At 39.2% G+C, this 15,266-nt stretch overlaps 1 protein-coding gene across 2 annotated transcripts; it reads right to left on the bottom strand.

Moving 5' to 3' along the window:
• Window positions 1-2,360: 2,360 nt before the first annotated feature.
• On the bottom strand, window positions 2,361-14,382 carry LOC104907950 (peroxiredoxin-2F, mitochondrial). 2 transcript variants are annotated; one of them, XM_057393694.1, is made up of 6 exons: window positions 14,062-14,382; window positions 13,914-13,943; window positions 4,727-4,885; window positions 3,046-3,140; window positions 2,709-2,730; window positions 2,361-2,676 (listed from the first exon to the last, which is right to left on the bottom strand). In XM_057393694.1, the coding sequence occupies exons 1-6, from the start codon at window positions 14,269-14,271 to the stop codon at window positions 2,668-2,670; spliced, it is 525 nt and encodes a 174-aa protein (XP_057249677.1). In that variant the 5' UTR covers window positions 14,272-14,382; the 3' UTR covers window positions 2,361-2,667. The 2 variants fall into 2 exon arrangements, with proteins under 2 accessions (XP_057249677.1, XP_010695279.1); XM_010696977.4 differs by having other exon boundaries at window positions 2,361-2,730; window positions 14,062-14,380.
• Between the last annotated feature and the right edge of the window lie 884 nt (window positions 14,383-15,266).

The raw sequence follows: 15,266 nt of genomic DNA on the forward strand, positions 1-15,266 counted from the left end.
TGTATGACTCACATGAAGTTTTTGTGCTAGAATTGTTAGCCAAACTTTATCACCTACATCTAGCAAAATGCCCTTGGGCATGTGTAGTACTTGTTCTCTTCGTTCCTGCTTTGTATTTGCCATCTCCAATACCTCACTATGGCACGAACTTAAACATACATGAGCCTCCTCTTCCTTCTCCTTATTCTTAATTTGTGATGATGAATGGCGTTTTGGTGGCAACAGATCTAGTAACAAGAGTTTCGTCCCTAGTAACACCGAGTATTTATTTGTTATCCATTGTGAAACACATGCCCTATCAGTTTTCCATGGTCTACCAAGCAACAACGAGCAAGTTGTCAAAGGGATTGCATCACATCATATCTCATCATGATAATCTCCCACCTTGAAGTTAACCATGGCCTGCTTCTTCACCCACACACCACCATCTTCATTCAACCAATTTAAATGGTAGGTAGTAAGGTGTTTCCTTGTTGGCAATTGCAATCTATCCACCATAGTCCTGGTTCCATCCCAATCTTCGATATCGCAACACAATTAAGTAGGTGTGGTGCGGAGTAACGGCCTTTTTTCATTCTATTCTCGCTTGTTTATGCCACGGGGATTCTTCCTTTTAATGAAGATTTTCCATTCTTAGTTCTGGTTGCTTTGCTTGACTTGAGCTTGTCACCATCTCCATTCCTGGCGCCATTCACATCGGTCAGGTCAGAAAAAATTTCCTCGCCGTGACATTCTTTACCCAAAACAAAGGCGCTACCAAGCTGCGCTACATCCTTTTCAATTAGTCTACAGTGTCATTGTGGAGAACCCTTTCCCTGTTTTCCAGATCGTTTTTTTTTCTCTATCGATATTAAATTATTCTTGCCATTTCTTTTTTTTTTTTAATGCCAAGGAGCAAGCATTTGTGCAAGATCCATTGTCAATGATAAAGGAACAAGTCTTTTACTATGCAATTCAAGTGAAAAAGATTGTTTCTTTGAACACTTCTTACTCATCTGGAAGTTCCACAAGCAAAGATCTCCTTAACACCAACACTGAACTTACACTCTCCTAACTACACTTAGCTTGATTACTCCAAACTCCTCACCAGACATGTCACAGGTGTTTGGTGCGCCACCTCTTGTTGTTCTCCTAACTAAGAACTTATAGTACTCCTCTCTTGACACCATCACACGATTTGGACTGTTGTGCGCCACATACCCCAAACCTTGACACTTCAAACATATTGTCTTTTAACGGGAGCTTCCTTAGAATTTCAACAGTTAACTTTGCCTTTCAAGGCATCCATGACTTCCTTTGTAGTGTTCTTTGCACCTTCACTCTCTTTAGATGAAATGGGACCACAATTTCAGTTTTTATGGACTTAAATTCACCAAAGGTCAAGCCTTTATGCTGCGTTGCCAACTTGCATGAGAAGTAACAAAATTCATCAAACATTGTCAAAGGTTGAAGTTCAACATAATTACGTAGACTTTTATTCAAACCAAGCACCAACTTTGCAATCTTTTGCTCTTCTGATCTCGAAAATCATGCTATGTAAAGTCTTTTAAATTCTTTAATATATACTTCTCAACACTCATGGAACCTTAGTTACAGAATCCAGTTTCAAGAAAAAGTCTTGTTTATGTGTTCTTGGCACGAATCTTTTTCATCTTTGTTTTCCATTCGGTCCATGTATCAAGGGGGGGGGGGGTTTCGAAACAGATTTAGGACTTCTGTTCAGGAAGCTTCTAACGCGCACATCATACTAGCAGCTAGATAGGTACCTTCCTACACGATAGGTACCTTCCTACATTTTATGAGAAATAATTTTTTTTCTAGGAAGTTTCACCTTCCCGATTCACTTTTTTTTTCTATCAAAAACTCACCTGCTATGCACTTTCTACAAAATCCCACTTTCCATGTTTTTTTATGTCAAGTAAATCACCAGACACCAATTGATATGTGTGCCAAGGGAATATGAGGATGGAATTATTTGGGAAGACAACCTAGCCACGATTAACTCGCTCAACAGTTTAGGAAATCAACTCCGAATATTATGGCTAATCGAGGTCACTATTCTGTATTCCTATTTTAATCGTTCACTCTTTAATAAAGATGGTGTCTCAAGTATCATCCCTATTTATATAGATGGCCCCACTGCTAAGGGCTAAGAATACGATGAGTTGGCAAATGGTAAGATTAGCCCACTGTTAAGCCTGCTATGGTCTAAGTAGAGTTAGCAAATGGATCGGTGTCCCCTCCCTAACGCAAACCTATTTAGTTTATGGGTTCGTAAACCTCCATCTTTATCCTAACTCCACGTGTTTATTATATGTGTTCGAGTCCCTGATATCCAATTATTCAGACCCACAAATACATGAACCAAAACAATTAACTTGGTTATTTGATTAGCCGGATTATATGTATGAATATCATGTGAAAATGAACCAAACACAACCAAAACACATATTTTCTTGTCTCACTATGGTATCCACACCACACCAAAGGATAGACACGGAACAGCAACTGCAAGCAACACTTGATACATCACATCTGTAACATCCTGTTGACTTACACCAGGAGAACGTAGCACTTGGAGCTTATTACTGACGATCAAGAGCTCCAAATGACCTCCAACTCATTCAGATCTGAGCAAGCATATGATCGCCGCCAGAGACTTTGAACTCAGATGGAGCCTTTTCGACATTCAGAACCTTTATTTTGCTGTCTTCTACATAAGCCGACCATCTAGGCACAGCAACAGCAGACGAGATGGAACAGACAATCAGTAAGGACGAGACAAACAATTTATTACCAAACAAGAGAGAAGTGCAGAATATTTAAACAAATGGGGGTAAACTAATCCAACGAGTAAACGGCTAAACTGCAAACCGTTTATTAACAAACAAGAGAGAAGAAACGGGGTGGGCCAGTGAGGTGCACTCAACTGGAATCATCAAAATGCCCTCCTGCTCTATTAACAAAAAGTTTGCTATATTGTCTTTTACTGATCTAGTGACCATAGCCCCCACAAACTACCAGAGAGGTGCAGAAGATTCAAACCTGTGAGAGCGAGTTCCAAGCAAAGCTGCTGAGAGGTCTATAGTTAAGTCCAAGCTCTTGTGGAAACTCGCATCAAAGTCCCCATAAAATTCAATCTGGAAAATATAAACATTCACTGACGTTTAGGAATCTCGAAAGATTGATGAAGAAAACAGAAGCTCAAGAATCAAAGATTGGGGTTATATGGGGAGAGGACTATAATCACTAATCAAACCGTTGCTAGAGCTTTCGGTTTTGTCGTGAATAAGCTGCTGCATATAACGCCATGTATATCCTATTAGTTTTTTTTTTTTTTTTGAGGGGAAAATTCCTATTAGTAATACACTCACGGCCGGTTTGGTTAGTGGTACTAAATGGTGGTAATAGTAATGTTTTCTAGTGTAAATTTGTGAAGATATTTCCAAGATACTATCCATGACAATGAAACTTCATGTCAAAACATGGGTTTTCCTCATAGCTAAACTAAAATTGAAAATAAGACCAGCTGGTTTCTTCATTTATGTGGCCTCATATTATTAAATACTGTGAAAAATTTGTTATTAAATACACTGCAGCCAATTTTGATATCATATGCTGCTTCAACCCAACCCCACCAAGTGTTTCGAATTCCCACCCCCAACCCCACCCCCACCCCCACCCACCCCCCCCCCCACCCCCCCCCCAACTGCTTGACCATGTATTTAATTCTTCAAGGAGCCACAATGAGCCATCCCACACCAAACACATCTTCAAGGAACAAGAGGAACCCTCATTGAAGTCCAAAGAAAAACGAATGCATCAAACCCAAGAATAAGAGATATCAATCAAGAAACACCAGAGGAACCAAGCTCCCAAATAATTTCTAAAATAATCACATACCACCAATACGAAGCCTAATTCCCAGAAACTAATAAAAGAATACATACAAAGTTTCAAATAGCAGGTCAATATAACCAGCTATAAGCACAAAGAAAAAGAAGGCAGCCTCATCAAAGTGGATTATGGTAAGATAGGCATGGCCTTTTGCAGCACATAAAGCAATGGCTAGTTAATTCGGCACACATGATAATAAGATGTGTCTATAAGCATCGACACTACCTAAATGCCTCTAAGGAGGCTCTCGCCTTAGGTGGGATGGGGGTCAGGAGTCTATATTACGCCTGCAAACACAATGAATGTTTGCTACTTCATATTGAAGAAAACATTTTAGTGAGCCATTTTGCCTCGATCCATTATAATCCAAAGGTAAAAATCATGAATCTCTCATCTTCATCAGAAAAAAAAAACATAGAAATGATAATGATAGATTTCATGTATGAATAATACAGAGGGAACATATATTACTCAGACAATTCAATTCATCTCAAGTACCTCTATCAGATCTTCGACACTCAAGCATAAGTGCAGAAACTTGGGACTTCATCACTTAACACCTCATTTTGCACCAAAACATGAAAACATTTAATAACAAGTCCTTGTCTGACACAGATTTCCACGTCTAAATAGGATAGAGCACAAGGTGCATCTGATGCCTTAAGCTTCTTACAATTCCGCTTTACTAAGTATTCAGGGTTTAATTTTTGAAGTAGGGTCACTGGAATGAACAAATAGATGATAGTAAAAAGTGTGTTACTGAAAACCAAACGAAAAAAGTCATTTAACATTTTCTACAAAATAACAGCAAGAGTTGCAGGAAAGTTACCGCATCTTTTGCTTCAAGTTTCTCAGCCCATCCATGCATCACATATGGATCATTTACTGAAACACAAACTATAGAATCAACCCCTTTAGCCTTGAGCTTGTCGATGTTAGTCTTGTAGCTAGGGACATGTTGAGCTGAACAAACTCCAGTAAATGCACCCTGGAAATGAAGATATTAAGAATTGACACCAGTAATTTGACAGATTTTGCACATTGCAATGGCGAGTGCTGCTAGTCACCCAAACTACTTTCCACCTTTGGTTATAAATGACATCCATAAAAGGTGGTCTAAAACAGAGCCAAATCTGATTACTTATCATGCTCTTGTACATTGGCATTCATTTACTAACACAAGAATTTTACTCTTAACAGAGCCATCAAACTTATAACAGATTACTAATAACTTCATTTGAGTATATTTAGCATGGTAAAAAATGAACCGTTCTAGTAGGCCACCAGTCTTATTGAGATATTCTAAGCATGTCACCAAGGGTAAAAAGAACAGATCACAGTAATTCTGTTAAGAGGGGAGAGGTGGCAGGAGTTTGTTAGCATCAGATAGTGGATACAAAGTGACTAGGGGAATGATAATGAGGGAGAAGTAAAGGAGAAAAATATACAGATAATTGTTAAGAAAGATTATGTAAAGGAGGATACTTCCCAGATGCCTTAGTTTATCTGTTACACTTCTTCATCAGAACTCTATCCAATATATCCCTCTTTTCCTCTATTCTACATCTTCTCTACTACATTTGCTGAGCTTCTTGCTCACTCTATGGCTATAATTGTGAGTTAACATATTACATACTACAAGTCTGAGGACTAACAAAATTATACAAGAAAAGCTCCCATTCAGAACAAGTTTCAAGATTCACCAAGTACATAAGAGACAAAATTTGAAGCACTAATTATGGATGCCTATTCCACACAGGCATTAGGTTTAGACTGTATACCCCACATGCCTACCAGGGGAGCAAGGAAGGAGGGCAACCAATCTACTGCTCTCATAATCTGCATTCTCAGTCGTATGAGTGGGACCTGGTTCTAACAAGAAGTATATTCACTTAAATTTAGCATTCTTGCTAAATCCTCATACCATACTGTATAATTGCTCCATAGCCTTGTTGGTCTTTCCTGAAAATATAACTTATAAAGAATGTGATTCTAACAAGGAACAAGGGAAACCAACCAACTACTCTCATGGTTTGCATTATATGTTGTATAAGTCGGCAAAGTGTATCTAACAAAAGGGGAATATACTTAAGTTTAGCATTCTTGCTAAATCCTTATACCATACTGAATTATTGTTCTATAGTCCCATTGCTCTTTCACAAAGAAGGCCTTTATGTCTTTTCATTTGAAGGACGGGAATTTTAATTTGACATGTATTTAACTCGTAACCGAATAAAAGGTTTCTTTTGGACTTCTTTATCCCTAGACCAAGCCACTCTAGGAGACTGACCTATCCTCCTTCCAAATGGAGTCGAGACCAGATATAGCCTATTCTAGTCTGTAGGTGTTGTCACTATATTTCTCTCAAATCTAGGGAAACAGCACTAAGAACATGTGAAATGGACTTTTAGGTATAGACGTGGCACATCTACATTAGCCTATACTTTGGTCAAGTAGAGCATCTGTTAGCAATATACATGGATGCAAATGTGGCAAATGATATTCATTGATGAAAGACAACTTTGCCGGAGCTAAGGTTTTCAAGGCCTTGACTACGACTTTTCCTCTGCCTAACTTCTGAATTTTGAGTGCATGATTATTTACTAGAACTCTAGAAGGCATTTTTCAGGGTAAATGTGTAATTTTGATGTTTTAGGTTATATGCGAAGATAACTACTATTCTGAATACTGGATGATGGCTATGTATGTGTAATCTCTGAATCATCTTTTGTAATTTGTAGTTGTCATTTGAAGCCATTGAAGTTGTAATTTTATTTTTGATTGTTCGCTATGTTAACTGGGGATATTAATAACATAAGAGTCAGGGAGTATGTTTAGTTTATAACTTATGCACTGCAGAATAAATGTTTGATTAATTAAAATTTGCGATGAATATTTGTACAAAGGTGGTAAAGTGGTGGATTCAGGACTCTGATTTTGAGGGTAATTCATTTTTCGTGTAATGCTGCTACTGGGGTTTTGTATATCAAAGATTGCATAATTTTTGTGGCTTTTTCACCTTTATGATGGCTATTCTTGAGTTCTTTATGATGGCTATTCTTGAGTTGCATTTATTTTTGTACTTCTGTTTCAATTTTTCTTTAATTAAAGTCTCGATTCTTATCAATATTGAAAATCTAAAAGATTTTTTTTTTCAATTGAGAAAATAATATGAAGTGGGCCTTTATTAACTTATAGCCCAAAAGTAATAATTATAACATGTCCAAAATGTCTGAGACTGCATGTCAAATGACTAAATTCTAAACTTCATTTAAAGCTTGTGTTGACTGTTATGCCTAGGCTAGAGCTATGCCGAGTGCAAGATATAGTAGTAGATCATGGATATAATAACATTCACCTACTTAGAGTAAGTGATGGAAAGATGGAACAGAACTATTACGAACAGTATCTTGGTAAATTCATATTCTCTATATAACTATCATAGGTTAGAGATAATGTCGTGATTGATAGAATATAAATATAGTTAGAATATATTTTGTTCATAGAATTACAATTTAGATAGGTTTCCTAATTGTAATAGGACTAACCTAGGATGTATCACTATAAATATTGATGGAGGAGTTTTCCCAAATCTAGCATGGTATCACAGCTTTAGGTTTCCTAGAAAAAAAATTCCTTTCCTGTTCCATGCATCACACCTACTGCGTCCGCCGCCTACTCCTTTTGTGCGCCACCAGCTTCCACCCTCATGGCACCAACTGAACAACCCGACCCCACAAAATCCGACTCCCACTACGGATTTCCACCCACAAATATCAAAAATTGTATCCCTTTGATTTTTGATTGTGAGAAAGTTCAATATGCCAATTGAGTTGAGTTGTTTGAGTGCCATGCCCATGTCTTTAATGTTTTAGATCACATAACTACTGAAACCAAACTCCCTGCTGAAATTTATGATGCGTTATGGTCCCGTCTTGATTCTATTGTCAAGCAATGGATTTATGGCACTATTTCCTCTTATCTATTACAAACTGTTCTTTATCGTGGGGATTCCGCAAGAGTATTTTGGGACAGATTGAAGGCTATTTTTCACGATAATAAACTTACTCGGGCTGTCTATCTTGAAAATCAATTTAATTCCCTTCACTTGTCTAATTTTTCTGAGGCTTCGCCCTATTGCACAAAATTAAAGAATTTGAAAGATCAACTTGCCAATCTAGATCAACCTGAATCTGAGCAAAAGCTGGTTCTTCGGCTTGTTTCTGGCCTTATGGTACTAATTTTGATGTGGTCGCTACAATGATCCAACAAACGAAGCCTTTACCATCTTTTGAATCTGCGAGATCTCGCCTTTTGCTCGAAGAATCTTGTCGGACACAAGATTCGGCCCTTCCCACATCCTCTTTCGTGGCTCAAGGACCACCAACGGCCGCAACTGTCTCCACCGCAACAGCAGTCCAGCCAGAGGGGCGCAGTGGACGTGCACGTGGCTGGGGGGAGGCCGAGGTCGTGGGCATGGTCGTGGCCGCAGACAACAAGCTGAACACTCAACGCAAGTCTTGCCTCAACACACTCATTGCGCTGGCCCAGAGCAGCCTTCCCCTCATCTGTATGGGCCTGCTTCTACACTCTATTGGGCCTTCACCCTATCGGCAGCATCCAGCACCTATCCCACGCATGCCTGCCCCTAATCGTATGGGTCTCCAGTCAACGTCATCCCCCTCAGGTTAACAAGACTTTGGGCCCCTTATGACTCCCACTGAATTAGGCAATGCTTTTGCCACAATGACTCTTCCACAAGATAATTCGTGGTACATGGTTTCCGGTGCAACCGCTCACATGACAAACTCCTCAGGTACTCTCATGCCCCTATTTAAGTTAAGCACTCTTAATCATATTTTAGTTGGTAATGGTTATGGTCAGTCCTCCTTACCTACTCCTCACCCACCCTTAGCACTCCATGATGCTTTATTTACCCCGCAAATTATCAAAATTTTAATATCTATTCGAAAATTTTACCATTGATAATAATGCCTCCATTTAATTTGACCCTTATGGCTTTTCTGTGAAGGACCTTCGTACGGGGAATATAATAGCGAGGTGCAATAGTTCGGGGAGGTGTATCCTGTGACCACCACTCAACCATCTACATGTCTAGCCACCGCCCTCACGAACACCTCATCGACTACCTGGCATGATCGCCTTGGACATCCAGAATCCCAAGTTTTAAGCTTTCTTAGGGGCAGAGATTTAATTTCTTGTAATAAGGAGTATTACTTTCATTTTTACAATTATTGTCAAGTAGGCAAACATCTTTGTTTACTGTTTCATCAACCCGCTAGTACTACTCATTCCGCTTTTGATATTATTCATGCTGATTTATGGACCTCTTTTATTCGTAGTTTTCAAGGTCATAAATATTATTTAGTACTCTAGAATGATTTTACTAATTATGTTTGGACTATACCGCTCAGATATAAATCTGAGGTCTATCAAAATTTCCTTCACTTTCGACAATATGTTCAAACACAATTCGAACGCCCCATTAAAGTCTTTCAATGTGATCATGGTCCGAAATTTGATAATACCCCTTTTAAATTGTTTTGTGTTCAAAATGGTATCATTTTTCGTTTCTCTTGTCCTCACAGCTCTTTACAAAATGAAAAAGTCTAGTGCATGATTAAAACCCTAAATAATATGTCTCATACTCTCCTTTGTCATGCCTCCATTCCCCCATGGTTTTGGGTAGAATCACTTGAAACGGCCACCTATCTTGCCAAACTCTTGCCTACTAAAGCTTTACATAATGTTTGCTCCTGCAAAAAATATTATTTCACATTACTCCTTATGATCATATTCGGATATTTGGATGTTTGTGTTTTACAAACTTGAGAGCTACTACTCCTCATAAACTAGCACCTCGCTCCACTCCTTGTGTTTTCCTAGGTTATCCATCTCATCATCGGGGTTATAGATGTCTTGACCTTGCCACATAAAAATCATCATTTCGCGTCATGTCACTTTTGATGAAAACACCTTACCTTTTCGAAATTTGGAGCGTTTCAGGCAAGCTGATTATTCTTGGCCCACTCCACTCCTCTCTCTGCTTTATGGCCTCTTCTGCCCATCCTACACCTCCCCTTGGTCCACTTCACGCAGGCCCATAACACCACCCCCGACCCAATGTGTTGCCTCTCCCACACCACACGTCCGCAGCCGGAGCCGAGGCCCACTGCTTCCCCTAGCACCCCGCCTTCCCTCATCCGAATCCAGTGCCCTTTCCCAGGTACATCCCCCCCCCCTTTACGTGGGCTTCCTGTCATTAGGACCACGCCCCAGCCTCCTTCTTCACACCTCAAGCATACCCGCTCCAAATCAGGTGTGGTGAAGCCCAATCCCAAATATGCCTTAAACACAATTACCTCCTCTATTCCTTCACATCTTTCCCATAGCCTTCACCGATTCGAATTGGAATGCGGCGATGCGTGATGAATATAATGCTTTAATTAACATAGGGACATGGGAATTAGTATCTAGGCATATGGGGGTGAATATTCTTAGTTGCATGTGGATTTATACACATAAAGAAAATGATAAAGGTAACCATCAAAGGCACAAAGCTCGTCTTGTTTGTGATGGCAGGAGGTTGGCGCGGATTGTGATGAAACTTTTAGTCCAGTTGTTTGTCCTGCTACTATTCGTACAATGTTGGGGTTAGCTATGGCTCGAAACTGGTCTATTCATCAGCTTGATGTGAAAAATGTCTTTTTACATAGTGACTTACATGAGGCCGTGTATATGCATCAACCTCCCAATTTTGTTGATAAAAGATTTTTCTCATTATGTTTGGCGCCTTCGCAAGGCTCTCTATGGCCTCAAACAAGCTCCCCGGGATTGGTATCAGCATTTTGCGCATTTTATTCTTCAAATGGGATTTGTTGTTGCTCAGAGTGACAACTATTTATTCACATTTCGTTAGGGTAACAAAATGACATATCTTCTTCTCTATGTTGATGATATTATTTTATGCACATCTTCCGATGCTTTGTGGGACCGTATAATTACTCACTTGAAATATGAGTTTCCTATGTCTGATTTGTGGACACTCAGTTATTTTTTGGGTATTTCAGTTACGCGTACACCTTCATACATGCTTCTTTCTCATAAAAAGTATGCACAAAGAAATATTGGAGCGGGCAGGGACATGTAAGCCTGTCGCGCCTCTTGTTGACACTAACTCTAAGCTTAATGCAGAGTCGGGTCCTCCTGTAGAAGATCCGATTCATTATCGTAGTTTAAAAAGTGCTCTACAGTACCTCACTTTTCCTCGTTTTGATATTGCTTATGTTGTTCAGCAGGTCTGCCTTTTTATGCATGATCCTCGAAAGACTCATTATAATGCATTAAAGCGCATCCTGCGTCAGGGAACCATTGATCATGGATTACATTTATATCCTACTACTCAATTGCGTTTGATCACTTATACTAATGCTGATTGGGGGGTGTCCTGACACTCGTCATTCTACTTCTAGTTATTGTTGTTTTCTCGATGATAGCCTGATTTCTTGGCAGTCTAAGCGTCAACATACTCTTTCCAGATCAGGTGTAAAAGCAGAATATCAAGGCGTCGCAGAAGCTTGTTGGTTACGTAATTTTCTTTTTGAGTTACATTGTCCTCTCCAACAGGCTACTATTGTTTATTATGACAATATCAATGCTGTTTATTTATCTCGCAACCCAGTACAACACCAATGCACCAAGCATGTTGAGATGGATATTCATTTTATTCGGAAAAAAGTTGTGTTGGGTCTAAGTACGTGTGGTGCATGTTCCTACACGATATTAGTACGCAGACATTTTCACTAAAGGTCTTCCGCGGCAGTTATTCTTGGAATTTAAGTCCAGTCTTAGCGTTCACCCTCCTCCCGCTCCGACTGTGGGGGTGATAGAATATAAATATAGCTATGAAGCACGTGTACTTCCCCAAAGTGTCGTTTCCCGTACAGGGGAAGGGTCGGGACAAATGTGCTGGAAAAACGTCCCTGTGACGACTCTTGAGTGGTGCAGACGTCGGGTTTAGTAAGGGACGGCTAGGGTGGTTGATGGGGACGGATCTTGAAGCTTTAAGACGTACCCCTATGGCAGGATTTCTTGAAGCTTTTGGCCGGAAAATCGCTTTTCAATAATCACTAGCCATGTGTTTGAGTTCAAAAGAGAAGGGAGGAGAGAGAGAGGAAAAATAAATCACGTGATATCATTATAAGAAAAAAAAAAAAAAAACTTGTTGGCCTATATTTCACCTTTTTTTTTTGACCGGTTCTTTTCTTTTCGAATAAATAATGAATTGCCCTTTTTTGCTCCTTTGGCACGTGGTATAATGAATTGCGTGCTTTTTTTTTACCGGTTCTTCTTTTTCAGATTTTTTTGTTTATACCAGCTTTTATTATGAACTACAAGGAAAAGATAAATGTTAAAAAGAGTAGAGTAATATTTTTCTAGATATACTTTGACAATTTGACTCATTAAAAATAAACTATTTTTTTCCAGATTTATTTTTTATTTTATTTTTTGTCGAATTCATGTTGTACCAGTTTTTTGAAAATTTGATTTTGCCGTTTTCCGTCCCCATACTCTTATCCGTCCCCGTATCCGTTTCCGTGCTACCTAGAAATATAGTTAGGATATATTTTGTTCATAAAATTATACCTTGGATAGATTTCGTAATTATAATAAGACTATCCTAGGATGTATCACGATAGATATTGATCAATGGTAATCACTCCAGGAGAGGAGTTTTTCCAAATCTAGCAATGATTATTCCAGAATAGCGGGTGTTAACGAGCGAGCTCTAAAATGGGCAACTCCGACTAGAGCTCGAAGCTCCTCTACTTCGAAAATCTTGGCTCGGCTGGAGCACAAGAAATTTGAACATGAGGTCCGCTCATCTCGAGGCTCAACTTAAGCTCGAGATCGCCGGATACAAGCTCGGCTCAACTCGAGCCGAGCCACTCCATATACTTTGAGTTAGGTGTTTGGAGTAGTATTTTATAAAGAACAAAAACTTTATGGTTCATTCTCCCACAAATGTGGAACTTTATGAATAAGCCTCCAACATTATATAAAACAAAGGTTTACACTTTGTTTTCCATCCAATGAGTGAACTTATAAATCATGTTATAATCCTTTTATAAACAACACGTGTTTAATCTTTTGTTTCTCAACCAATGTGGGACAAGATCAAACCATAAATATAACTAAAGTAGTAACGTTGTATGGAGAAAAAAAAAAGCTATTGTTTACACAATAAACCGGTGTGGGATACTTAATATTTTATATAAAAAATCATACATAAAGAATTTTCGAGCCTGTTCATGAGCTTTTGAGCCGAACCAAGGCTAGCTTGGGCTTGGCTCTTTAGAATACCGAGGCCGAACTTGAGCTCGACTCAAGCCCCCTTGAGTCAAGCTTTGACCGAGCCGAGCTCGAATAGTTTACAAGTTGGCTTGACTCGTTAACACCCCTAATCTTGAATATATAAAGTATAATTATTTGGGTTTTAACATTTTCGTTGTTGCCTCTAATGACCTGTATGGCCCTATAAGTGGTATTAGGTGTCTTGCTTCACTTATTCAGTTATCTTCCTTCCACTCTCTCAAATTTCTTAAATTAGCAAAATCTGGATGTTCTTACAAGTTACACCAACAAGTTTTATCAAAGGTGATATAAATTACGGAATCTGTTATAAAATAAGAATTCTCTTCACTTTTAGCACTGACATTCAACAATCTGACTAATGAAATGTTGTTTACTTTACCCATTTGGTCCTATGACGATGACTTAGTAATCGAAAGAACCAATCATCAAGGGATACAAATAGCTAAATTGAACTTCCAGGTAAGAACTGCGTAGCAATAATTAATCATTTTATCAAATTAACTTACATAGCACAACAAATTGGCTTATATTAAAAAATCCAGAAAACCGAAAAACTTTATACTTCAAAACTACCTAGTCAAGATTATAAATCATACAATAAAGTTAAATATGAAACTTACAGGGAGGCCAAAGATGACAACTTTCTTCCCCTGAAAATTTATATATATCAAAATTTTAAAAAATAATGTAAAAAGAACATTTGAAATCAATATCACTCTCAAAATTGAAGGCCAATATATGGTAAAATTACTAAAATTGAATATGGACCTTGAAAATGTCATGCAAAGGTGTGGTGGAGAATTTGGAAGAAACACCTTCATCATAGGTGCGAGCTTTCTGAAGGGAAATATCAGGTGCAGCAGAAACTATGTCAGATCCCACAGCAACCGATGCATAAGCCCTTGATGCTGCGACTCTAAGACCACCAGTTAGTGATTTTAGCACTGATGATCGCTTTATCACCATTGAAGAAGCCATTTGAGTTTTTGAAGGTTTTAGAATTGGTCAAGTAGAAGAAAAACTAGTTATTTTTTCAATCTCGTTTTTTTAGCCTGAGTGGAATCTTGTTGGCTGTTGCTTAGGTGTGGCTATAAATTATAGAATAAATTGCCAAAAATAAGCAACCTTTGGCCGGTCTTCCACAATTAAGCCAACCTTTTGAAAATTCAGAAATAAGCCAACCTTACCATCATCTTAGCCAAATTTAGGTAGGATGACTTGCAACTTGTTCTAAAGGTTAATGTATTTGATTTTTTTTTCCCTTTTTTATTTTATTCTGATTTTTGTTCTCCCTTTTTCTTAACTAAATTATTCTCTCTTTTATTTCAAAAGTTAAATTTATTTTCACTCCTCTTTCTCACTCCTCCTTCCTCCTCACTGTCACCTACCGCCACCGCCGTTTGCCACTTTCATCTTCCACCACACGCCCGCTGCCGCTGCTGTTTCCCCCTCTTTTTTTTTTAGATATTTAATCTCCCCTCTCTCTCACCCTTTGGATCCGTTGGTGTTTGGAGGATGGGTGGTTCGGTTATGCGTAGTTGTGGTTGGGTTAGGTGGATGGGTTGGGTTACGGGTAGCTCGGGCTTGGTTGGTATGACTGGGTTAGGAATGTCGGGCTTGGGTGGGTGTCGTTGGGTTAGGGATGTGGGCTTGGGTGGGTATGGCTGGGTTATGGGTGGGGTGGTTCGATTTTGGGTTGGGTGGGTGTTTGGATTGGTAGGGTGGGGTGGGTTCGGTGGTAGGTGGATCTAGTTGGGTTAAGGGTGTTGGATTTGGTGGGGTAGGTTTGGTTCGGTGGTGGGTGAGGGTGTTGGGTTCGGTGGTGGGTGAATGGGTTTGTGATGGTGGTGTTGGGTTTGATGGGATGGGCTAGGGTGATTCAGTTGTGGTGTTTGGGTTAGGTGGGTGTGGCTGGGTTAGGGGGTGTTGGGTTGGTTTGGTGGTGGGTGTGGCCCGGTGATGGGTGTGGTTTG

The sequence above is a fragment of the Beta vulgaris genome, chromosome 3 (genome assembly GCF_026745355.1).
Source record: "Beta vulgaris subsp. vulgaris cultivar EL10 chromosome 3, EL10.2, whole genome shotgun sequence".
Lineage (NCBI taxonomy): Eukaryota > Viridiplantae > Streptophyta > Magnoliopsida > Caryophyllales > Amaranthaceae > Beta > Beta vulgaris.

Excerpts from the sequence above, each read along its gene's own strand:
- LOC104907950 (XM_010696977.4), bottom strand. The coding sequence starts at position 14,271 with ATGGCTTCTTCAATGGTGATAAAGCGATCATCAGTGCTAAAATCACTA. Across the intron at positions 4,886-13,913 it reads TTGTCATCTTTGGCCTCCCT|GGTGCATTTACTGGAGTTTG; the intron begins GTAAGTTTCATA and ends CTTCATTTCCAG. Across the intron at positions 3,141-4,726 it reads AACTTGAAGCAAAAGATGCG|ATTGAATTTTATGGGGACTT; the intron begins GTAACTTTCCTG and ends TATATTTTCCAG.